At 38.6% G+C, this 26,658-nt stretch overlaps 1 protein-coding gene across 6 annotated transcripts in view; it reads right to left on the reverse strand.

Moving 5' to 3' along the window:
* Elys (AT hook containing transcription factor 1 homolog) overlaps nt 1-26,658 on the reverse strand; it is a 196,413-nt gene that overhangs the window by 70,174 nt on the left and 99,581 nt on the right. For all 6 annotated transcript variants that reach the window (XM_019057835.2, XM_019057834.2, XM_019057833.2 and 3 more), the window contains 5 exons: nt 17,864-18,044; nt 17,070-17,210; nt 6,707-6,896; nt 5,508-5,810; nt 3,746-3,857 (listed from right to left, as the gene is read on the reverse strand). In XM_019057835.2, the coding sequence (XP_018913380.2) occupies nt 3,746-3,857; nt 5,508-5,810; nt 6,707-6,896; nt 17,070-17,210; nt 17,864-18,044 (927 nt within the window). The remainder of the gene's footprint in view (nt 1-3,745; nt 3,858-5,507; nt 5,811-6,706; nt 6,897-17,069; nt 17,211-17,863; nt 18,045-26,658) is intronic.

The following is a 26,658-nucleotide window of genomic DNA, read 5'->3' on the forward strand; positions in this document are numbered from 1 at the left end:
TGGCTATGCTGAACGGTCTTCACAAGAGATCTTGATATCTAACTTCACAATTACATACCTTAAAAAGAGTTGTTAAGAGTTGCTAGGCAATTTTTTGCTAAGGATGTCAGACTGGTTTTACAATTTTGAGGGGGTGAATGTAATGGTGCACCCTACTAAGAAGGCTTTAAACAAGACTGAAAAGGAGTGCATGTAATTTAATTGATACTCAGAATTATGGATTTGACAGATGAGGCCATAATGGACCACAAGACAAGGCACCAATTTAAGCACTCTGATAACTCTTGGCTCTTCAAACTTTCATGTAGAACTCGATTTGCGCGACAAAAATTACTGAAATTGACTCTAAACTAAGATATTAACGTTTACAATTAGCATTGGCTACAAAAAATTTGAATGTCCCCCTTACATGAGGCAGTAAAGGCTACTTGAATTAAATCGCACACTTTCAACAGTGTTGGTAGGCTCTTTGATACACAGTATTACTTCCCTACTCTGTGTTGGTCAAAGTATACTTAACTTAAGGTAGCTGAGCCAAATCGCAAATAATAAGTTTGCCATATTTTCAAATTTCAAAGACCATCTTATAACGTTAAGTTTATGATTTAACTCAAGGCGATTATTGTTTCTTCTAGGAGTGGTAAGTTTGTATTCATGTGTCAAAAAACGTTAATATGTTAGAAGTTACTTTCAGGAACACCCACTACATTGCAACACCCCAAACCCATATGCCCACCCCAGATATAGAAACAGGATCAATCTGACCCCCTTTCAAGATTACTCAAATAAGATTTATAGATATTCCTTTGTTAAATACTATGATTTTACTAATATCAGGTTTTTTTATCACCTGAGCTCATTATGATTTAACTATAAATAAATTCAAAAATTCAAGAATTAGATTAATGATATCCATCTTATTAGGAATATATTTTTTAGTAATTCAAGGATATGAATATATAAATTCTAGTGTTAGATTTAATGATAGTGTATTTGGAAATTCCTTTTTTATTTTAACTGGATTCCACGGATTGCATGTAATAATAGGCCTAATTTTTTTAATTGTCATAATAGTCCAACTAGTTGAAAAGAAATTTAAATTAGAAGAATTTAGAAGAATTAGAATTTTTTTTTTACCTTGGCGTAAATCTGGGACAGAGCCCTCACAATTAAACATCATTGTCATGACACCAAGAAAAAAGTATGTGCCAAAAATAACATATTGAGGACCCTAACGGAAACAACCCGGGGAGCCGAGTCACACGTTCTGTGTGCAACAGCCCTTGCGCTTAGCGTCTGCTCCAGAATATGCTGCGCCTGTTTGGAGCAATTCAAGCCATGCAAAGCATATGGCTGTAGCAGTTAATGAACCCGCACGTATCATATCCTGCTGCTTGAAACTAACTCCAATCGACAAAGTGTACCTGCAGATTGGAGTAGCACCATTAGCAATCAAAAGACGTGTCAGCCGAGATTGAGAGGAAAAAACAGGGTCTAGATCATCGACATCCTATGTTTCAACACCAAGTACAACCGTATAGACTAAAATCCTGTAAGAGCTTCATACAAACAACTGCTCAGCTTGCAACTATTACAACTGAGCGTTGAATAAAACTTTGGAGGCAGAAAGCCCCCAACTCCATAGTAGAACTGAGAAAAGAAGGATCCGCAAACTTCCATTTGCCGTTTGGCACATGGAAGAATCTGAACAGATTACAGACAGAAACAACACGCTGTAAATCGAGCATCGTAAAATGGGGATATGGCACTGATGACGGATATGAGTGTGGAAAAATGTAGAATTTTAAGCATCTCCTTGAATGCCCTCAAATGAAACCGGTGGTCTGCACATGGAGTGACCTAATTTTAGAAAGAAATTATATCACCGATTAAGTTTATGTCTGTGTCTGGCTGTGTCTGTGGTTATAGCAATGTTAAATGGAATCCTCTGGGATCAGCGGATTTCCAAAGATAACAAGAGGAGGATATACAACGCTGTGGTTGAAAGTGTATTAGCAGACAGATGTGAAGTTTGGCATCTGAAAAAACGGACACAGGATATGTTAAGAGCAACGTAGATGGATTTCTGGAGGAGGTCTGCAGGAATTTCTAAGAGAAATCAGGTCTGTCATGAGAGAGTACGTCATATGATGAAAGTCGAAAATGACATTGTGTTAGACGTCATGACCAAACAGCTTGTCTGGAACGATCATGTTAATAGGATGATGGAACAGAGGCTGCCACGGAAGATGCTTGATTGGGTTCTTCCTGGGAGGAGGCAAAGGGGACACCCAGTGAGAGGGTGGCGACACGGGGTGTTAAATGAGATAAGGGAGTGTCAACTCCTGGATGGATTGTGGGAAGACCGAGTTTTGTGGCGATTGAGCGTCGCAAAGTGCCAGAGAGCACTTTAAAAGCGACTCATGTATGTATGTTTATGTCTTTTACTCCAGACATGAAAGAAGAAGACTTTCAGCAATTTTCATGGCGCAAATCGTGTTCCATTAGAAATTCTTGTGGAGAAACATATATCAAAATGCTTAAATTTGTGCCTTGTCTACTGCTCCATGGTGGAAAAAAAAAAAGAAAAAAAAAGGTGGTCCTGAACAAGTGAGAATATGCTGTTCCATTTTCAATTTTTTTTTTTTTTTTTTTTTTTTTTTTTTTTTCCAATTTAATTTGGGAAAGAAAAACCATATTTACCCAGACATAGTAAAAATATGATACATGATAAGTCCCAAAAAAATGAGTGATATGTATCATTTAAAATAAATCATACGTTATCCTTACAAGTTTCTCCTTCACAAAAATCCAGAATTATTTTATACTAGCTGTTCTGCGTGTCCAAAACGGCTACGGGAGCCATTTTTCTGACTAGTTGGACATTTGATCACTATGATGTTTACATTTTGGAGAGTCTCAAGACAAAAATGATTTTGTCACAGAGCTTTGTTACTGGAGCAAGCCATCACTTGCACATTAATAAATATGTGGAGATGACGCAATGATGGGGATTTCTTCAAAAACGCATTTGACTGGGACGTTAGTCCCATCGGAAGGAAGGAAGTGACAACCATGGATCTCCTTCCGCGATTTGACTTACGGAAGTAGCAAAAGTTCATCTTTACTTCCTAAGGAGATTATCGGTTGTGTGGGGATCTAAAAACTGCTCAACGATAGTATAGTTCGAGTTCTGAAATCGCTATGAGCCCACTTGTGTTGTTTTCTTTTAAAGTTTCACAGCATAAGAATTTCTCTAATGTTTTTGTTTTATTCTCTCTGATTGCATAGGTAATTATATCCTTATTTCATTTCCTTTCGCTTTAATTTTTTCCATTTTTGTAGCATCTGTGTCCATTCACAATTATTATTTTAAAATAGCTTTCCCTAATATTCATTTGATGCTTCAAGCAGAACCAATTTGTTTTAATGACATTTCTGGCTAAATCACGGGTTTTCCCAGGAGGCAGCCTCTCGTCCCTCTCGGACTCTGCTGTTGCCAGATAAGTTTCTTTTTCAGCACTTTTCCCAGTTCAAATCCATGTAAAATATTTACATTTATCGCACTATCTGGCAACGTCTCGAGTGAAATAGAAAAGAGTGGAATCGACTGAAAGTCTGAATCCTTTGAAGTTTATATTAATGATGATACAACTCACAGACAATACTTCAGAATTCAGCATCCTCCTTCTTTTTCTAAATGCAAAACTGAAGAACGTTAAAAAGAAGTAAGTGAATATTTTACCTCAAACTGCTGATTATCTATATTCCACATAGCTTGAATGATGAGCTGAAGGTTTTTTTTCAATCCAAATCCGTACACAAAATTCATGAAACGATCCATCACAGGCTGACAACTGTTAACAAAAGAAGGGCTCAACTTGAAAAAACTATACCTAAGCACATTGAACAAAATTTCTTGGTGAAAATTTCTTGCGACAAGTATACTTTTTTTAGGACTTCTTATACACTCACAATGCCCATTTACACTTAAAATTTTAAAAGATGGTTTATGATATATTTTCATCACGGTGAACTCTCATAGTTCCGGCAGGAATTTTTGAGAGCCTTATCTTGAAATTTTCAGAGACTTATCTCAGCAGCATTTCCAAGCTGCAACTAGTGGAATAGAGTGCAATATTGTTTGGAATATTTCTACAGCTTGACATGAGAAATACCAATTTTGGCATTAAGTTTTCAAAATGTTGAACCCCTTCCAGATTCCAGAAACCATTTCCAGGCGGGAGATCTATTTTAAAGGGTTTTCAGGGGTTTTTGTTCATGGGTATGCCAGAAGGTTAGTATTCTCAGACTTTTTTGACAGAAGAAGTGCGGATTAGGCGTCAGGTTTTCAAATTGTATTGATGAAAAGGGCAGGGAACCTGTTTTGAAGGGTTCTTAGGGGGCTTTTCCCGATAAGTTAGCCTGATGATCAATATTTACAGCTATCTTGACACAAGACGTAGGGATTTGGTATCAGATTGTCAGAATTTTAAAGCTTTTTCAAGATTGCAGCCGATGAAAACGGCAAAAAATTCAAATTTCGGGTTTCAATGAAGTCGCTCGTTTAAAAATTGATTGACAGGGTGTGGGTTTCTTAACCTGTAATTTGTATGAGTTGTCTTAAGAAATTCAAAGATGCTGATTTTTTAGCAGATTTGTGGGCAAAGACCCTTCAGAATGGGTTTTCCACCATTTCGATCGGCCGTCACCTTGGAAGAACTAAGAAATTTTGAAAATCTGAGGGAATATCTGTATTTTTGCAAGAATAAGCCCATGAATACTGACTTTTTGGCAGATTCATTGGCAACAACACCTTTAGAACTAGGCCGCCATGTTGAACGGGCTTCAAAATTTTGCAAACATAATGTCCAATTTGTATTTTTTGTGTCAAAAAAACACCCAGGAGCTATGTCACTGTTGAATCTATTGGTAAAAATCCCTAAAACCGTTAAAATCTGTGCTCCCTTTCTTAGGGAGTCTCCCCAAAATTTTGGGATTTCAGAAAGTAGTTAACTTTGATTTAGGAATATTATCAAAGTTACAAAACATACCACAGTTGGCAAAAATTTGGAGCGGCGGAGCAGGACTTTTAGATTTCACAGTAGAGGATGAACAAGTTCTTTACATTTCAAGCACCAGATATTTAGAGCTTCCTTATTATTTTGAATTGTGACTTACTTTTAAAGATCACATTAGAATTAAATAAGTAGAAAAATTTAATATTATTATAAAAAAATGTATTGTTTCTTAGGGCATAGATCAAAATTGTCAAGGACAACCAGTTTTACTGTATTATCAAATATTAAAACTTAAACGGCAATAAGATTCACAACTTAAAGTCTGTGCAAGTATATCTAGTATAAGTAAGGTAGAAAAGTTCAAAGCAGAGTTTGTCAGCTGTTGAGCACATGCCCACAATGCAGATGCGTTTGTCGCACAGTAGAAAAAGGCCTTAATTTTTCATCTGCACACATAAATTTATAGACCAAAGTAATGTGACAAACCTCTCATTCTCCTTTTGAAGTATATCATTTGTGTCCAGAAGGAAGTAGAAGATAACTCCCACCTTTGTGTTGTATTCAACACCATGGATAAGGAATATTCTCAAAAGGTACTGTAATCCAATTGGTGGATAATAGCCGAGAGAAGAACCATTGCTTTCTCTCTCCCACTGGCTGATAAGACTGTTGCCGCCTTTGTCTTCATTGATAAAACAATCGATCAGGTACAAGGAGGAAATAGATGAAAGGTTCATTCCAATATATTCTTCTTTGACTTTCAGTAGAAGTCGCTTCAACTCTACTCTCCTGTTGACGAATCAACAGAGCAATCAGTGAGAACTAATGATAGAAGCCAAAAAATTAAACACACAACACAGACACAAATATGAGGATAGAATTATGCAATAATCTTAGAAAGAGCCTTCTTAGAAAGAACCTTCTTAGAAAGAGTCTTCTTAGAGAGAGTCTCCTTGGAAAGAGTCTACCCATTTGGCAGATGAGTTAGGCTTAAACCTATTCAAATGAGGCCTAGGTTTAGGGTTCATCAAAACCTTTTCACTATTGAGCATGCCTTAATAGCCACCTGCTGTTCTTCAGAGTGAAAGGTAAATGAAAAAGTGTTGCAGACGTAAAGTTTCTGCAGGATCTTTTAAGAATGTTCACACTCCATGCAAGCTAAAAATGAAAACATTCTGTCAAGCTCTTTAAAAAGGAAATCTGTTTTAGTATTTTCGCAGCTAGAATGGTTTCAACCTATATACAATTTCAAACAGGAAGAAAAAACGACAAACATAATAGTTCTTGCATCTTCATTGACAAGGACTAGATTAGGCAGAGTCCCATATAGCACCAGGGCTTTCAGAACCAGGATCCGGTGTTTTGTTACTACTTATAGAGTATTTTGACTCAATCCATTATCATTTTTGGATGAGAAAAATTATGTTGTCATTGGAGCTGCCTCATGGATAATTTTGAAGGAATGGGCAAGTTATCTTAGCCATGAAATGCTCAGAGGCTTTGTAGCCGGAGCATTGTGCAATTTTACCGACAAAAAACGTGCTATATTGGTTGCATCTCTCACATGTGCTATGGACCTATTGCACCCCTGCCCTTGGTGACCTCTGAGTGCTGGCATCCAAATCAGTGACAACAGCACTTTTCCAACATTGACAAAATCATTTTGATGGAGTTTAACAACATACCTGTGAGAACATTTTTTGTAAAGGGTTGCCATGATGTTATGAAGAACAACGACATTCTCACTAGTACTGTGAGGATTTGTTAGCATCATAGTTGTATGTTCCGGAAGTAAACCTGTGTTTAAGAACCATATCACTGCATAGTAATACTCGCAGACTCTTTCTAAAGCACTAATTCGATGCTCCAAACTGGCTGTAATGAGAGGTGAAATAGTAACGTCAGGAAGGTATTCACAGGTAAGCTTAGAACGAAAATAAGTTATTTAATGAGTAAATTATTCCAAATATCACCATTTAAGATCTCAGTAAAATAGAACCGGAGAGGGCTTTACCCTGCAAAATTGTAAAAGTTTCATTGTACAGTGTTTTACAGGTTTGTTCGCAAGCAGGGCCAGCTAAGTCTGCATTTGAATTAAATTGATTTGTGCTACTTTGAGACTATTCCTTAATTTTCTGACCTGACACCGTTCTATCAATCTCCTTCTCATGCTAAAAACATTCAGCGTCCACAAATGCATAGAAACGACTCAAAAAGAAGTTTTCAGAGAAATTTTCTCCAAGAGGCCTTGCATGGTTCCTGGCTGCCAAGACCAAGTGAAGAGATTTAGTCCAGTAAACAAAGGGAAAAAAGAGGGGGTTTGATGAACAAATTAGTAACAAGCTAATTTTTCCCCCCATTGATAGTACCCATTGAGAGGACCATTTTCCCAAAAGTCCCCATCCCTACCCCCCTAGGGATTTTTGCTAGCCCCCCTCAAAGTTGAAAAATCCCCCTCTGATTCAAAGCGCTATAACTCAGACCCTAATGTAGCTAGACACCTCTAATTTTTTTTTAAAATGTCCGTCTTGATATACTCTTTAAGAAATTTTTAATAATCATGCAAATTTTTCCACGGAAAGCTGAAAATTTTGAAAAAATTCGCAAATTTTTAGAAATCGAATTGCCTCTTTTTCACAAAGAGCGTGATAACTTTTTTCTAACTGCAACTATGAACTTTTTGTTTATTAAAAACTTTGTAGGGAACACAATTTCCTTTCAATTGGTCCTTGGTGAAGTAAGGATTCGGACAATGAATGGGGTGGGAGAGGAACCGAAACATGACGCAGTGCGATGCCGCGCGGTGCCGTGCCGCACCCAGCGCTGAGCGGTACGCCTGGCGGCCAGAGGGGCTGGCGATCGTCTTGATAGTCACATACTAAGTTGACTGCAATCGACATCGTTATATTTTTTCTGAGCATATACTGTGACTTGCGGCAAATATTTTGCCGTACTTACGAAGAAAGCCTCATGAAAGTTCGAATGTTGCCGAATTTTCTCTTATACGATATTTTTCATATACCTACGGAAAATTATAAATATTTTTTCAATAGGTACCCTATCAGACACCGTAAACAAAACTGTGTATTCGATTCCCTGAAAATTTCCAAGAAAATTGCTCACAAGTTTGCCGGAAAATTCTCATTATATCAGAGGAAATTGGGCAACGTCCGAATGTTCATACGGCGTTCTTTCTTGGCATGGCAGTATTGCGCCGCTTCATTTGACTATGAACGGATTAAGATGGTGGCCGAAGCATCCTTAAAAACACGACATCTCGATGAAAAGACGGTGCCGAGCATTTTGTTCAGCATGCCGCTTTCACCACGCTTCCTAGGAAAAATGAATGGAAATATCCTATAGACAAAGTGCCGACCAGCGGTCAAGTTCCGAATCTGAGGGTAGGAACCAGGATGGCTCCAGGAGTCGGAGGATGTATTGTACACGGAGAAAAAAATCTCGTGCGTGGGACCCGAAGTTTAGGTCATATGGATCTCTGAAGTTTTCGGATTGAGCATCTGAACACTTAAGGTCTAGCTGCCGAAATTCAGGTCTGACATTTGAAACTTCAGTTCTTACATCTGAAGTACTTCGGTTTTCACATCCGATAAATTTCGGTTCTCACATCTGAAGTACTTCAGAGGTAAGAACTGAAGTTTTAGATGTCAGACCTGAACTTCGGCAGCTAGACCTTAAGTGTTCAGATGCTCATTCCGAAAACTTCAGAGATCCATATGACCTAAACTTCGGGTCCCACGAACGAAATTTTTTTCTCCGTGTATGAGGCACTTACGGAGATATTGTCAATATGTACGTATCTTGTGCTCTTAAGCGATACACTAAGCATTCATCTTTTGTTTTCGATGGTTATCCTGCATATTCAACCACAAAAGGTCAAGAAAAATTAAGAAGAGCAAAAAAAAAAAAAAAAAAAAAAAAACATCAGCCACAATAAATTTCACTTTAGCAATGCAATGTAGGTACGAAAACGCAGGCTGAATTTCTCTCAAATTCACAAAATAAGAAAAAGCTCATTGCAGCTGTCAGTGAGGAGTTGAGAAAAGTTGGTGTCGAGGTGTTTATTGCAGAGGCCGATGCAGATCGGGATATTGTCTCGTCTGCCATTTTGAAAGCTGAGAGAGGAGAAACAGTTGTTATGGTAGGGACGGACACTGATCTTATGGTTATAATGAAAAATTTAGATACGCGCCCACTGATAATTTCTCACCAAATCTACCCTTCGTTGGTAAGAAAGAGGTAAATCTAGACATATTCTGTCGATAAGAGTAAACTTATCCATATAATCGGCACACACCTCAAATCGACCAGTTGTGAGATCGTGCATGTGAGAAAAGATACAGATCTTGATATCATTAAGGAGGGCAGCTTGTATATAAGAACACTGACACAAATATTGTGAATGGATACGATTTGGAACTATTTGTTTTTTGGTTAAATCGATCTGAGGACATCAATTTTTCTTTGCACCTAAGAAGTGATATTAATTGCGCAAAGTCCAAGACGATTGCTCACAACATCCCTTGAATCCGTCACAGAATCGATCTACGTTTACGTAAGCAGCTTCTGTTCTTCCACACAGTATGGCTTTGGCTGCAATTGAACCTCTCACATGAACAGAATCGGAAAGCAACCATATTGGGTAGGTCGGCATCGAATCTTTACCTATGCAATAATGCTGAAAGGTTCTTGAAGCCTGAGCAAAGTTTTGCACTAACAGAGAAAGCTGGATAGTACGAACAGATCTGAATGCTCGTCAATGGGAGTGCATAGATACAAACGACGATGAAATTTATCCCATTATAAGCAACTTACCTCCAGCCCAGAATCGCTGCGTAAAATTATTCGGTGTAATTGTAAAAAAAGGTGGCTACACCGTGTGGAATGAAAATGAAAATGAAAATGTCAGAGAATGAATTAATACTGCACAGACATACGTTGAAATTGTGAGGACTTCAACCGTAAAAACTTGGAGATACCCCAGGAAGAAGATCCTGACTATCCTCACTTTGACCATGAATCAGCGGGAGCTGATTTCAGTGGCGTATTTACGGGGGGACCAGGGGGCCTTGACACTTCCAGAGTCCCAAAAAAAGAGAGAAAAGAACAAGAGAAAGGAGCGAAAATCGGGCGGAGAGAGAACACAATGATACTTTAGGCTAGAGAAACGAGTGGAAAGATTGGTAGCCAGACGAAAGAGCATCGAACGTTGCCTCAAAAGCCTCATTTTTTCTTCAGGAAGTGCGTGGATTTTTACCATCTCATACTTTAAACAAAACATCCCGTTTGGTCTTGTATAAATAGTTTTCCATTTTTTTAAGGTCTTTTTGGGGAAAAATAGTGGAAAGTTTCTTAACACTTTTCATGACAGTAATTGTTAAAAAGTGGGGTTTTACAGAGTAAGAATCCTGAGAATTTTCCAGGAGTGGGCCCCTGAACACCTCCCGGTGGGAGGTTTGTCCCCCCCCCCCCCCAAACCTCATCCTGCAACGCCACTACCTGATTCAGATTTTCTCCCATATTGACTGGAGATGGTAAGTCACATTTAATGTCCTATCATTATATGGGAATACATGTGCTTTAAAATGAACAAAAATAACTGTTAGGTGCTCCTGTTCAATTCTCTTCATACCCTGGACAGCCGCATGATGGTCACCATCTTAAATGACACGTTTCATTTTTGTAATGAACATTTCCTGCATTATTTTGGTACTTAGAGGAGATTTTTTAAGTTGTTCATCCTCTGTGTCTAAAGCATCTGAACTTGAATTCTGAGTTATTGTGCATTAACCAGTGAGACACCTCACCGTTTATGACTTGTCAGCCATGATGGTCACCATCTTGTGCGTCACGTCTCATTTTTGTGTAACATTAATTTTTCAAATTGCATTCGGACTCCTTGACTAGAAATACATAGAATTTGATACCCAACCTGCCTTCTTACGTGATAGTTGTTTTTTTAGCTCACCCTCCTGCCTTTCAAAGGCCACCACCGTAGCTTTGGGGCACTCTCTTTGACAGGGGGCTTTCATGACTTTATAAATGAAATCTACGACGAAAATTACATAAGAAATGATACTTTACTTGCCATGTCTTGTATTATAAACAAAAATTTACCCTCGTACCTTTCAAAATTGGCCGCCACACACAAAGCAAATCCAATGGAAATAATTCAAATTTTCAAACATGTTGAATGGAAAAAGTGATGAGATATATGAAAAAAGAGGAAATTGGTGGTATTATTTGTGATGTTAGTTTGATTATTAAAATCGAATTGGGCGGGAGGGGAAGTGATCAGATAAGCTCCGCGCGTGGCGACACCTCCAGCTGATGATGCGCTAGTGTTGTGATAGCAGTGGTACAGGCTACCAAATGTTTACTTTTTTATCAAAATGGCTGTCAACACTCCTGGTAAGTTCTTGAATGTATATTTAATCATAAGAATCCTTTTTTAAACTTTTGACCATCACTATTCAGCTCGTTTATTGATGGAACTAAAAATTACTATTTTCCTCTCTTACTTGAACTTAACAGACGTATTTAAAAAAACGTAAATTATCGCATTTTCCTGACAAGTGATATTGATAGCAAATTTAAAGTCGATTCTGAATTTTCAAGTCTCATCTGCGTCTAGCTGCACATATTAAAGTTATGTGGCTTTTTCTGTCACAAGGTCTTGCTCTGAAACACTTGAAACTCTTCAACGTGTGGACTGAGACACCTCTGAAGATCCGTACAGCTACAATTGAGGAAAAGCTCCAGGACAATTTCACGATTCAAGGTGTTTCAGATGAAAATTGGAGTAAGTTTGCCAGGATGACATGCGTAAGTTATGACGAGATGTGGAAAAAACCGTCAAAAATGAAATCACCCTCTGCTCCGGTGAACACGCGAGTAATGTCTATGTATGAGACACTTACATTGACACTAGACCTTGACTTGTCCGAGCGCAAGTATGATATTCAAAGAAAAATTGGTTTATGGGTCTGGTAGTCAAACAGTTTGTCAAGTTCATGGGTTTTTCTTCTTTTTTTTCTTGTCTCTGTGAAGTTTAATTTTGCTGTTAATTTTCGGTGATATTTTCTTGTGATTAATGTTTACGTTTTGAAATGCCTTTTTCTTTTATTGAAGAATTGTAATTTGATCAAATCCAAGTTTTTATCCTTTTTCTCATGCTGATCCCTGGAAACCTCATTACTTTATTGTATATATTTTAATTTTTCAGTGGTATTGACGCAGCATTGAAAATCGGAATTAAAGAAAGGATAGACCTTAGCTTTGTTAGGCCCAGGGTTAAAAAATAAAATATGCATAGTTAATATCTGTAAGTGTACAGTCGATTTTTGGAACTAGCTTGCGTGAATCTACACATTTTAATCATTGCATTATTGCTAAAAAAGCTGATTTTTCTAGGCGCGCTGGCAACACTTTATTTTAATATAGGGGTCATGAGAGTGTCAGATACCCTCATAAGCCTCATTAGTTGTGATTTAAGGTTGATTTCGTACCATTTTCCAACGAAAATAATGTATTTGTGTCATTGAACTAAACAGAGAAGAAGTGGGAAAATAACGGCACATTTGGCAAAATTTGGCAACACCGTGTTCAATCATTTGGGGAAGTTTGGAAGACTGACTTTAATACAAATAAGTACATGATGAATACTTAATACTGTAAAAATTTCATTGAATTTCATGCATTATTCGATCAGTTATGAATTATTTCCTATCTGCCCATAAGGACACTGCACTATGCCCTGTCTTGGATTTGGGGCACCCCCTTTAACCGGGGGGACTTTTTTGACTAGATATCTGAAATCTATGGCCAAAATTACATAGGAATTGATACCTCACATGACACTCTATGCGCATTTTAAAAATCCGAGATTCCAGAGGCCTTAATATGGCCGCCATTTTGATACTTAGGCATTTAGGGGGTGTTCCGGGGTTGAACCGTGGTAAACTTTGGGTATGTTGTTCAGGTGGACCTACTGATGACATTTACATGGCAAAAGTTTGTCAAGCAGTATGTTCCAGGTCAAACTGTATTTCTCCCTGACTATACGCTGAGACGATTGTAGAGCCACTGGGCATCTCAAACCGTCAGCCCCCATTAAACAATAACTGGTGGATTGCTATACACCCCCGAATACCCCCATTTTTCACCACTGCAGTAGAGAGAGAGATAGAGAGTGAGCTGTGTGTGCCACTTTCTTCTGGAGTAATCCTTTGGAACCCCCTCTGACGAGCCCTAGGAGAGAGTATTCTGATCTATGATGATGATGGCGCCCCATACGAAGCGCAGATATTGCCAGTGTTATTTCAAATTTTACAACAATAGTATTCCCTAAGTGTCGACATCTAGCCCCGGGCATTTTCTGTGCATGAGCTTTGTTTATGTTAAGAGTCATGGCTGGATGAAGGTTTAGTAATGAAGCATAAATTAGTAACTGACCAAACTTCACGCGATTGAAATTGTTAAAAATGACTGAAAACCGTACAAATGTTTTAATTTTGAAGATAATTACTATATACAGACGGATTTTTGTGTATGCTTCTGCAGCTGCGCTAATCTTTGAGTTAAAATCACTTCAATTGTGCTGTGAAATAGTGCACAAAGAAGATTTGTATTTTGCTGGTGAAAAGTACTTTGAAGAAATTCCTACACCCCCACGGCTCCGTTGAAGGAAAGTTATATGAAAAGTGAATGTGCATCTCCGATCTCTTCGGCATCTTCAAGTAGGGTAAAAATACTATGTTTTTAGCCAAAAATCGAAATGTGTTGTTCGAGCTCCTCGAAAAATACATCGACTTTTGGGTTTCTTTCTCAAAAAAATCACAAAATCGAAGAGATTTCCATTTTTTTCAGGAACAAATCTTATTGCAAACTAAAATTCAATTAAACCGTTAAAAAGCTCTTGCTTTCAGCTTTCTAACGGTCTATAGGTTTTGTAATTTAAAGCAACTGGCCGCCTATAAACTCAATTTTACTGCAATCATTTCAAGGAATTTTCCGCCAACTCGGACGGCCGGTTCCCTTGCATTTATCTCGGCTATTTTTGAAGTTAAGAAAAGAAACATGCACACCGTTAGAAAGACCTCGCGCTCAGCTTTCTATTGACATAATAATTTTTGAATTTTGAGCAACTCAACGCCGGCACATAGGAATTTTTCGAAACTATGTCCAAAAACGAAGAAATACGGGTGGCTCCAGTCAAAGTCAATTTCTCGCCAAATTTGGCAACCATGAATTTTCACTGAGACAGGTATGATTCATAATGTCTCATATGAGACACAGGACTCTCAGGTAATGTTCAGAGTGACCAAACTCTCCCCGAAAATGACGGGGGGGGGGGGGAATTAAGAGATGCCTCCCTAGAAAAAAGAGTAGCCAAAATACAAGGTTTCATCTCTGACTTCGATGCCTATTTTTTAATCAAGATTTTTTAACTCTACAAAAAACCAAGGAACCATTCGAAAGCTGACGATTTTAGCTTTCTAACGACATGTTGGTTTTTCATTTTGGTGCATTTGGGCGGCGAGAAATTGACTTTGACTGGAGCCACCCGTATTTCTTCGTTTTTGGACATAGTTTCGAAAAATTCCTATGTGCCGGCGTTGAGTTGCTCAAAATTCAAAAATTATTATGTCAATAGAAAGCTAAGCGCGAGGTCTTTCTAACGGTGTGCATGTTTCTTTTCTTAACTTCAAAAATAGCCGAGATAAATGCAAGGGAACCGGCCGTCCGAGTTGGCGGAAAATTCCTTGAAATGATTGCAGTAAAATTGAGTTTATAGGCGGCCAGTTGCTTTAAATTACAAAACCTATAGACCGTTAGAAAGCTGAAAGCAAGAGCTTTTTAACGGTTTAATTGAATTTTAGTTTGCAATAAGATTTGTTCCTGAAAAAAATGGAAATCTCTTCGATTTTGTGATTTTTTTGAGAAAGAAACCCAAAAGTCGATGTATTTTTCGAGGAGCTCGAACAACACATTTCGATTTTTGGCTAAAAACATAGTATTTTTACCCTACTTGAAGATGCCGAAGAGATCGGAGATGCACATTCACTTTTCATATAACTTTCCTTCAACGGAGCCGTGGGGGTGTAGGAATTTCTTCAAAGTACTTTTCACCAGCAAAATACAAATCTTCTTTGTGCACTATTTCACAGCACAATTGAAGTGATTTTAACTCAAAGATTAGCGCAGCTGCAGAAGCATACACAAAAATCCGTCTGTATATAGTAATTATCTTCAAAATTAAAACATTTGTACGGTTTTCAGTCATTTTTAACAATTTCAATCGCGTGAAGTTTGGTCAGTTACTAATTTATGCTTCATTACTAAACCTTCATCCAGCCATGACTCTTAACATAAACAAAGCTCATGCACAGAAAATGCCCGGGGCTAGATGTCGACACTTAGGGAATACTATTGTTGTAAAATTTGAAATAACACTGGCAATATCTGCGCTTCGTATGGGGCGCCATCATCATCATAGATCAGAATACTCTCTCCTAGGGCTCGTCAGAGGGGGTTCCAAAGGATTACTCCAGAAGAAAGTGGCACACACAGCTCACTCTCTATCTCTCTCTCTACTGCAGTGGTGAAAAATGGGGGTATTCGGGGGTGTATAGCAATCCACCAGTTATTGTTTAATGGGGGCTGACGGTTTGAGATGCCCAGTGGCTCTACAATCGTCTCAGCGTATAGTCAGGGAGAAATACAGTTTGACCTGGAACATACTGCTTGACAAACTTTTGCCATGTAAATGTCATCAGTAGGTCCACCTGAACAACATACCCAAAGTTTACCACGGTTCAACCCCGGAACACCCCCTAAATGCCTAAGTATCAAAATGGCGGCCATATTAAGGCCTCTGGAATCTCGGATTTTTAAAATGCGCATAGAGTGTCATGTGAGGTATCAATTCCTATGTAATTTTGGCCATAGATTTCAGATATCTAGTCAAAAAAGTCCCCCCGGTTAAAGGGGGTGCCCCAAATCCAAGACAGGGCATAGTGCAGTGTCCTTATGGGCAGATAGGAAATAATTCATAACTGATCGAATAATGCATGAAATTCAATGAAATTTTTACAGTATTAAGTATTCATCATGTACTTATTTGTATTAAAGTCAGTCTTCCAAACTTCCCCAAATGATTGAACACGGTGTTGCCAAATTTTGCCAAATGTGCCGTTATTTTCCCACTTCTTCTCTGTTTAGTTCAATGACACAAATACATTATTTTCGTTGGAAAATGGTACGAAATCAACCTTAAATCACAACTAATGAGGCTTATGAGGGTATCTGACACTCTCATGACCCCTATATTAAAATAAAGTGTTGCCAGCGCGCCTAGAAAAATCAGCTTTTTTAGCAATAATGCAATGATTAAAATGTGTAGATTCACGCAAGCTAGTTCCAAAAATCGACTGTACACTTACAGATATTAACTATGCATATTTTATTTTTTAACCCTGGGCCTAACAAAGCTAAGGTCTATCCTTTCTTTAATTCCGATTTTCAATGCTGCGTCAATACCACTGAAAAATTAAAATATATACAATAAAGTAATGAGGTTTCCGAGGATCAGCATGAGAAAAAGGATGAAAACTTGGATTTGATCAAATTACAATTCTTAGGGAATACTATTGTTGTAAAATTTGAAATAACACTGGCAATATCTGCGCTTCGTATGGGGCGCCATCATCATCATAGATCAGAACACTCTCTCCTAGGGCTCGTCAGAGGGGGTTCCAAAGGGTTACTCCAGAAGAAAGTGGCACACACAGCTCACTCTCTATCTCTCTCTCTACTGCAGTGGTGGAAAATGGGAGTATTCGGGGGGGGGGGGGGGCTGAAAACATAGTATTTTAACCCTCCTTGAAGATGCCGAAGAGATCGGAGATGTACATTCACTTTTCATATAACTTTCTTTCAACGGAGCCGTGCCCCTGTCTAAGCACAGGTGCTGGTATCTTAATTTTAAATTTCTGGGCAAATGCTGTGTATGGTTCCAAGTATACTTACTGGCAATCAATTCATTTGAGTGATGAGCTTGGATATACTTGAAAACTTGCTGAGCTTTGACCATTTGAACTCGGCAGTGTTCCAGCGATCTAAGACCATTGGTATCTAGTTTCGTTCCAGAATAATCAAACAAAGGGACACCTACGATAAAAAAATAAAATTTCAAATCGTATGTTCAATTTGCAAAATGCAAACATAAGGAAACAAGAATGATAATGTGTACTGTTGATTTTCCCTTGAATGGAGCGGTTGCAAATTTTTATTCCTTTTTTTGTCTTTTATTTTTTCATTAACAGAGAAGTGGAAAGTGAGAATACCTGCATTTTTTCTATTCCGTTTCATCAAATTTTGGCTGAAAAAAATATATTTGAAGTCTCCAATCGTAATGAGTAAATGGAGAGTAGTTAAAGTAATTGTTATCTGTCTCCATTATTTGAAGCCGAGGCAAAAAGGACTCAAGTAAAGAGATGGAAATGGTCTTACAACGAAAAAGAAAAGAAAAAAAGGAGGAAAAAGGCAAACAAACAAACTGTGGGCAGTGCAATGAGCATTGAATCAATTGTTTTGATGCATGGATCTGTGAATACAATTGGTCAAGGAGCTTCGAACACTGATATAATTACTCCTCTGAAATGATGAGCATTACTCTTGTTACTTCTTAAAGCATTTTTTTCATTGTAATCAAGAATTTGTCTGTATAATTTCAACCCATCTCATGATAAAATAAAATTTTAACAACCAGTTTTTTAATCCAACAAAGAGGAAAACTAGAACTAAGTATTTCCATCACTCACATAGTCTGTCAGCATGTTGCTTGATGAGAGAAATTCTGTCCCAAGCCCAGTGGATGACCGCTGGCAAGGAGCAACCAGAAATGCAGAACTGACCATTGACCCATTGGTCAATACAGTCTGTGATAAACTTGATTAATCCATACTCCAAAGCTAAAGAGAGCACAAAATTTCTCTGCTCTGTCTGTTGAACAGTAAAAGAGAAAATTAGACTTAACAGCAGTTGTAATGCTTTAGCACTATAACTTGAACTCAGTAAAACTTGATATGATGGATTTTAAAGAGGGTGAATAAATGAAGAAGAAAGAGAACCCACTGGCCAACGCAGAGCAAAAGGCAAGGTATTTTTCATTTCTGAAATCTTCAAATTCGAAGGAGGGCTGGATCTTAGAAGTTAAGGTGTGCAGATAGGTTGGAAGCTATTAGTAGGAGAAAAATTACAAAAAATTTATACCCGCTGCTCTAACAACTTAAGTAACACTGGTTGAAGTGAAAGGTGTTAAGAAATATGAACAATGTATTCTTTTGGAAAAGGCCAAGTTGCAGCCTATCAAGCTGAAAATTTCATCCACTTTGACATATTTTCAACAGAAAAGTCTCAACCTGTCCTGAAAGGGCACGGGACACTACCATTAGCTCCTCTCTAAACCATTACTTTCAAACTGAGTTACTCACGACTTTGGAGCACCGGATAATATTTTATAATATGTTTTCTTCCACATGGCTTCTAACTAGGGCTACGCGAATATTTAAGAACCTCAAATACTCGTGTTCGAATATTTATTCTGATTTTTTATTCAAATTCAAACTTTGAAATCTCGAAATTTCGAAATTATTCAAACAAATTGTTGTAGGTTCGATTATTTTCTTTACATATGGAACATTTATCTGTTAACACATAAGGAGGGAAGCAGTCCAATTGTTTAATTTTTAATGATCACAGATATGCGTGTCCAAAGAGCCGAGACTGAAGAGATACTTAAAGGGCTTCCCTCTTTCCTCCTTTTGCTGATCAAGTGACAGCGCCAAGGCCTAGGGCAGCTTTGCGGTCTTCACACTGTTATTAGCCTGTGTCCAACGAGGAGTATAGACGAGAGAACTCGTATGATTGTAGTTCACGGCTCGTATTTTATGACAATTCTTATTTAGATATTGCTACAAAATTTTGAGAAAAGATGGTGAGTCTGCTTCACAAACAAATCTGGTTAGAACCGTGCACCTCTCTTCATGGAAAGGACCGGAAGAAGGAAATGCCAAAGGGCACTCGTGTTGTCTTTGTTCATTCGTTCTTCAGTTTCGTCACGTCTTTGGTGACTGCTCCGGTAGCTCCAATCACAAAGGGTATGACTCTGGTGTTAGTTTTCCACATTCTGTTGATTTCGATTTCCAGGTCTTTATATTTTCGTTTCTTCGCAACTTCCTCCTTTATGATGTTCCTGTCAGCTGGTATAGAGACATAGATCAGCAGACCTGATTGGCCCTTCCTACGTGGGATGATGTCCGGTCTGTTTGCCTCAACAGTTCTATCGGATCTGATAGAGAAGTTCCACAGGATCGGTGTCTCTCCATCTCAGGTTGTTGCAGTGTTCATCGGTTTCTGTTCATACCATTTACCTGCTTCGACTTCGATTTAATATTCTTTGCAGAGACTGTAGTGAAATTGAGTACATACTCTGTTGTTTCTCTCGATATAGTCTTTATGAGCTAGAATTGGGCAACCTGATGTAATGTGCTCAATGGTTTCTTTAAACTGATGGCAGATTCTGCATTTACTGTTCACATGTCCCTTGTGAATATTCCTCTCTCGGTACCTTCTGTTTAAGGCTTGATCTTGTGCCGCTACGATTAGGCTTACTATTTCTGCTTTTGGTACACCTTTACTGGGCCACATGGTTGAGAGATTACTTTCAATAGAGTCATTGTCTAGCACCAGTGGATACTGTCCGTGTATAATCTTTCCTTTCCATTTGGTTCTAATGCTTTCTGAGATTTCCTTTTTTGATTTTTTACTTCCTGATGTTCTTAGAAGCTACTTCTAAGTTTTCTCCGAGCTCGCCCTCAAATTTGTTTGCTACTTTCGCTTTATGAGCTTTCTGTAGAGTAAGATGGACGGCATACAGGGCCTTAAGAAAAGGGTCTTGGTCCTTTTTTCCTTAGAGGTAGTACTTTATATGATGATGGAAGATGTGCGCGTTCATTCAATTTGTCGAAATCCTCGGTCTCCTAATTTTCTGCTCACTAATAGCTTGTTGACATCTGCGGAGGGATGGAGCATTTAATGCATTTTAAAGTGCTTGCTCGTTTCTATGTCTGACGCTTATATTTCCTTTATTTTCCACTCCAGAATTGCAAATCCATACTGGAGGACAAGTGCGGCTAGAACTCCGATTGCAGTTATCTTGTTTTTTGCCATTAGCTCTGTCTTCAGTACTGCGCTTACACGTCATAGATATTCTCTTTACCTTATCTTTTATTTTCTTATGCTGGATGCCAATTTGGACTTTCTCCCTCCCCTCGCAGGTAGAGAAAGTGTTGTCATCATCCAAGAAAAAAAAAAAAGTAAGTTGAAATTTCATCAATTCTAGGCGTTTCAGAGTGCCTGGGGTCAAAAGAACCGTACTCAAAAAAATGTATGTCCGTCCACCAGGCGTACTCTTTTTCTGTGTACAGCCATATTTCAGAATCTTATCTATTCAATTTCATTCAAAATTTGCATGGAAAACCATATCTATGGTCTTCTTATGCACGTCAAGTGATTTTGGGGTGCCCCAAAGTTTGGGGGGGGGGGGGGGAGCTGGAGGCAAAACATGATTTTTATCAAATTCACACAAAGAGACACTTTGACCGACTGTAAATTTTGAAAAAATGCCTTTAATTCGTTGGAAGTTGGCACAAAGCACCACCTGGATCATTAATTTAAGTTCCTACAAGACTTTGGGACTGAACTTAAAATTGAAGGGATACGGGTCATATCGCAGGGGGCACTTTGTTCCACGAGATCACACAATGAGCTCATGGAGAGGGGCTGTAGATTTTGTAGAAAGCCCTTTAATTCTTAGAAAGTTTGCACAAAGCACCACCTGAGTCATTAATTTAGATTCCTAAAAGATCCTTGGATTAATCTCGAAATTGAAAGGGGGCCAATAGCAAATGGTCAGTTCTCCCCTAAATGAGACGGAACTACGGAACATTCCTGGGTATTAGCAGCAAGTGCTTTGAGTCAGGTGAAACCTAGGATTTCAAATGTATTATCTCCAAAATTACTCCGAATACATCAAGCTAAATTGGACGACTAATTAAATACTAACATACTATGAACCATCCAAGCTGACACTAGAGCTAACACTTAGATATTTATTGGAAGCTAATATTTATTTTAATCATGAACTAAAGCATCCCGGCAGATTCAATTTTTCGCGGCTCCTTTTCAAAAGGTACTGAACACAAATATAAAAGTGCTGCATGAACATGATTGATTCATTGATTACAGTGAATACACAAAGCATGAAGCAACTATTTTGTTTACCAAATTACCTCAATTACCAAATGTGAAAAGTGAGGTTAGTGACAAGTTAGTGAGGCTGTCAGACTCTGGAGCGGCGCGGCGCTGCACTCCCGGCGGATGGGTGGTGGATCATCTCAAGCGGGTAGAGGTCCCAGGCGGAGAACCACAAACGTTGCTAATTTCGTCTCTTTTGACAAATCTCTCCGGTGGCCGAATGACTAAGACACACGCGACGAGCTAACGAGAGCTCAAGTCCCGATGATACGTCTAAAATTTTACTGGCTCTATAAATACCGCATTATAATTCTTCGTCCAAATAAGTTACAAAACTCATTTTTTTTTATTTAAACATTAATATTATTTTGAAAATAGGTGTGGCAATGAGAAATAGGCCAATACCTAATTCAATTGAAGATTTCATGTTGAAGCTTTCATGCCTGGGTGTCTTCATGTTAACTCTGCGATCTTTTACAAGGCCGCCGCGGAGCTCTGGCTTGAGCAAGAAAGTTTATGCAGAATTTTAAGAAAGTACCGTCTCCGTACCACACCACGAAGCGGAGTGGGGCGAAGCGCCCTCATTAGGGTGCGGCTTATCTGATGGCTTAAAAAAAAAGTTTGAAATTATACGGTGCCTCATCGCCAATCAGTTCGAAATCATAAGAAAACATCCTAAAAAAATTTTTAGCCGAAAATTCGAAAATTTAGAGGTCGCACTAACGGTCGAAAGTATCGATATTTTTCTGTTTTAGAAGAAATTCTAGAAAAATCGGGTGTTTAAACAATCATCGTGTTCTTCAAGTAGATGCCAACAATGTGGGGTCATCAAGGACCTCGTTGTATCACTATACCACATAATAGAAGGGGTCGATAAGGGTTGAACGAGGGGGGGGGGGGATAAACCTAAAGATTCGCTATTATTTTGGCACTCAAGCGCAACGGCAGCGTCAAGACCTGTAATGGCGCATGGAGCTAGCAGCATCCAGAATACGGGTCAATCAACCAATGGCATAGCATATCATTGAAAAAAAGTATGTCACAACCCCCCCCCCCCCCCTCGCTGATCCTTCTCATCGATAAGTTGATGAATGATATGGGGTGAAATAAATCACACGGAAGTTGAGATACTCATTTATTACGATAATATAAAACGAGGTCCCTTGGATTTACAGGAACTTTTTAGCAGGAGTTGGAAATGCCTTTCCATGTTCCATGACAATTTTCAACAAATATGGTTTTTGCTCTTCGTTTTTAGTGATGGTATTATTGAAAGTTTGAATAAGTGAAACTGCTCTTTCGGCATTGTCGTTCACAACTTTGAGATTTTTCACTACTTTGAGAGCTAGCTGGAAATCATGTAGCTTTGGCCATTTAGTCGGACTTTGTTTTAAAAACGTATATGGGATATTTAGAATTTTAAAGAAATTTAGACTGTTTTGTGTCACAAAAGATGATAAGTCCTTATTTTTTATACATTTTAGATCTTCAAAAGTGATCTCTGCCCTTTAAAGTCGTTTTACTTTGTTCCTATTGTTAGCAGACCTATTGTTAAACACAGACTTCGCCATTGACGTTTTGACACTAACAGGCAATGTATTATCAACAAATGCTAAGCTAACAAGCTCCTCTGACAAATACCAAAGGTGTCGACGGAATTTTAAGGCAGTATTTTTACTGATGGTAGAATTTACAGAATCAAAAGCTAATAGATTCTTTAAAAATAGTAGGTCGTTATAGGGAGTTGGCGTATATTGACGCAAAAATATCGAAAAAGCTCGTTCTCCGAGGAGAATTGGATTTTCCGGGATAGTGAGGGGTGATAGGAAAAATCTAAGGTCATATTCGGGTTTAGCAAGTCAAAATACATGAGAATCGATATATCAAACATGGAAATCAATTTTAAACCGTATTTTTAACACATGAGTCCGGGAAAGGTTTTACTCAAAAGGCGCGGAAAAATCGGCATTATCGGAGAACTGGAGGGTGATAAACCAAAACCTATGTCATATTCGGATTTAGCAGCTTAATATACATGACAGAATCGCTTTACCACGGGTCCAGTATAATTTATCAACATGAATTGCAATTACGACAGAAATACGTCAAATTTGCTCATTTTCCCGGGAAAAAGTCGCTTTTCCGGAAAAGTAAGAGGTGATAAGAAAAAACAAAGGTCATTTTCGGACTCAGTAGATCAAAATACATCGAAATAGTACTATTTAGTACCTGGAAAAAATTTTACCTGCATGTTACAGAGGTCAACAGTCGCAAAAACACCAAAAATGTCCATTTTTCCGGGTAAAATCGGCTTTTCCGGAAAATTCAAGGACGATGGACCAAAACGGAGGTCATATTCGGATTTACCGCCTAAAAATACATAAGAATTATCTGATCTCGACCGAGAGACACTTTTGTTATTATTTTTATACATGTCAAAATAGGGTGGAAAAAATCTTCAGTCTTAAAAGCGCCAGAAATCACATTTGAAGTTAAGTTTCACGGTCAGGATGTTAATATTTTGTTAAATTAAGATGTAAAATGAAATCAGCGACCCAAAAAATATAAGATCCAACACTTTTTATAACGGTGCACTGCATTTTCGAATTAAGTTCCGTTAAATCCAGTCTGTAGACCATAGTGCGACGGCCTCGGTGCGGTGCCGTAAGCAAATCTTAAATTCAGGCCTGTTTGACCTGGGAAAGATGGTGATTTCGTGACAGCTGCTGTAATATTTCGCTAGATTAGGTAATAATTGACTTTTCAGAGTACAAATCTGCTTAGGTCAGTTAAGCACTATGTTTCTAGAGGCTTAGTTAATTGGGAATAGTATACGGATTTATTCGAAAATTTGAGTTTTTTCGAATACATGAAGCGCGTTAGTGCGACCTCTAAATATTCGAATTTTAAGCTGAAATTTTTTTTGGGACGTTTTTTAATGATTTCGACCCGATTGGTGATGAGGCACCGTAACATTTCAAAAGTCACAAAATAAGCCGCACCCTAGCCCTCATACGCCCGCTCCGCTAAGAAATCGGCCTAAGGCCAATTTTTTCTTCCGTTCCGAGGTGTTTGTACGTTTCACCTGGGTCTAACTATTGGATGCTGATATTGACGTCTATATCTGCGTTTTTTCCGTGGATATATTTCCCTTTCGTGAAAGTGTCTTGAAGGAACTCATCTAGGCCAAATTTCATACCTATGTCGTCACTAAATTCTTCCACTGTCTCAAGTTGTTATTGCAGTTACTTGTCGCTGCTGCTGAACAGTTTCAGATCATCCATATTCAAGAGGTGCGGCAGTTGTTTAGGGACCTGCCTTGATGTTATATCCATTGTTCATGTTGTTCGGTCATATAGAGAGGGGTGTTAATCCAATGCAGAATAGAAAGGAAGAGAAGGCCTTCCCTTGGTAGATTCCTCGTCTGATTTTGATTTCAGAGGTGATAATCGTATCTGTTTTTCCTTCCAAATGAATGATTGCCGACCAATGCTCCATCATGTTCTTACTGGCGTTCATTATATTAGGGTGCACTCCTATGAGTTCCAGTGCACTGATGATCCAGCTGTGGGGCATACTGATGAAGGCTTTTTGGTAATCCAGGCATGCGATCGATAGGTTCTTTTTGTTCTTTCAGCAGTCCTCAATGATGGTTTCAGATATTAGAAGTTGGTCTAGGCAGGCTTTAGCTCGTTTGCAGCATCCTTTCTGTTCAATTGGAAGAAGTTTTGCTTTTTCCAGATATTAGTGGGTTTTTCCGGTCATAAGTACTGTGTAGATCTTATACATTATGTTGAGGCAGGTTATGGGCCTATAGTTTTTGGGATTGGCAGTTTCTCTATTCTTTGCTATCAGGTATGTAGTCCCTTTGTCTAACCATGGTAGGAATCCTTTTCTGATTGGTAATTTTAGGTAGGTATGGATGGTAGGGATTTTTTTGAACCAGAAGCTTTGTATCTTATCTGGACCAGGTGCTTTCCAATTTGCACTGTTTTCGATGGTAGTAATCAGTTCACCTTCATCAAGACCTGTCCATTCTATTGTGTTGTTCGTGACCTCTGAGTCTTCAATCCACCCAGCTTCCAATTTGAGCCAAGTGGGAACTTTGTAGATTCCTTTTTTGGACTCTTCCAACCCTCCTTTCTGTGGAGTTGCAAGGATGTCGGAGAAGTCACCTTCGATGTTCCTGTCGAGGTTTTTGCAGTCGGTTTCGGGCCTTCAGTTTTGAAAGAACTGATTGGATCTATTCTGAAATCTTCTTATCCTTTGGCTGAAGATAGCAATGCGTTGCCTTAGTTGCTCCATTGCTTTGTCTATACTGCTTTCTTCTCCTTACAGGGTGCAAAAAAGATAAACATAATATAAATGTACAACTTGAATAGTGAAGACTACCGAAGAGTGCCACTTCGAAAAGTCTTCATACAAGATTGATTGGACATTGTGAGTTGTCTGTTGTTCTTTTCCCTTGCACCATATTTTGAAATTAGCTAGTACTGAGAGGTTTCTCCTCAGCATAGGTCTATGCGAAAGACTTTGATTTGAAGCATCTTATCAAAACACCAGAAAATTTGATGATTCAGTCAACTTTTGATGCAGAATCAAAGAGACTTGCTAATAATCAAATTAAAAGTAATGATAGCATTCAAGTATCTTTGATTTTGTGACACTCAGTTGATTTTTATCAGTGCGACACTGTTTCTCTCTACAGGGTGTACCAAAAGTCCGTCCCACCCCTGCTAACTTTTGAACGAATTGAGCTAGGGTAATGAAACTTTGGGAATGTTCATATCTCAAAGGGGACCATCTTTTGGGGGGGGGGGGGGTCAAAATTTTGGTCCCCCCTGAGGGGGGGCGCGGGGGTTAGGGTGTCCCTTATTTTTGAAATTTGAGAAAAGTTAAGCTCCCCAGGTCTCAAAACGTGCTATGAGGTGTACAAATAAGGAATGTTTTTTGGAAAAAATTTTAAAAAAAATTTTAGGACTCTCTCAAGCGCCCTAAAGGGCGTCAGTCGAATATGTTCATTTCTGGTAGAGTGGATAATCAATCCTAGGTGAAATTGACGAATTAACGCCTGTAAGGCAAAAATTTGGTCCGTTTGGTCGTATCTTTGATCGTTCAGCCGGTAAACCGACTTAAATGGGCGGGAAGCCGAGCCGCGCGCGGCTGACCGAGACAAGCTTTGCATCGCGCGGCCGCCGTCAAATTGATGCAAAAATTTAATAAGAAAGTTGAAAAGGAGCAAGATTTCAAGATTTACTACAAGTATCGTCTCACTTCACAAACAATGTTCATAAAATAT

Source organism: Bemisia tabaci, chromosome 2 (genome assembly GCF_918797505.1).
Source record: "Bemisia tabaci chromosome 2, PGI_BMITA_v3".
Taxonomy (NCBI): Eukaryota; Metazoa; Arthropoda; class Insecta; order Hemiptera; family Aleyrodidae; genus Bemisia; species Bemisia tabaci.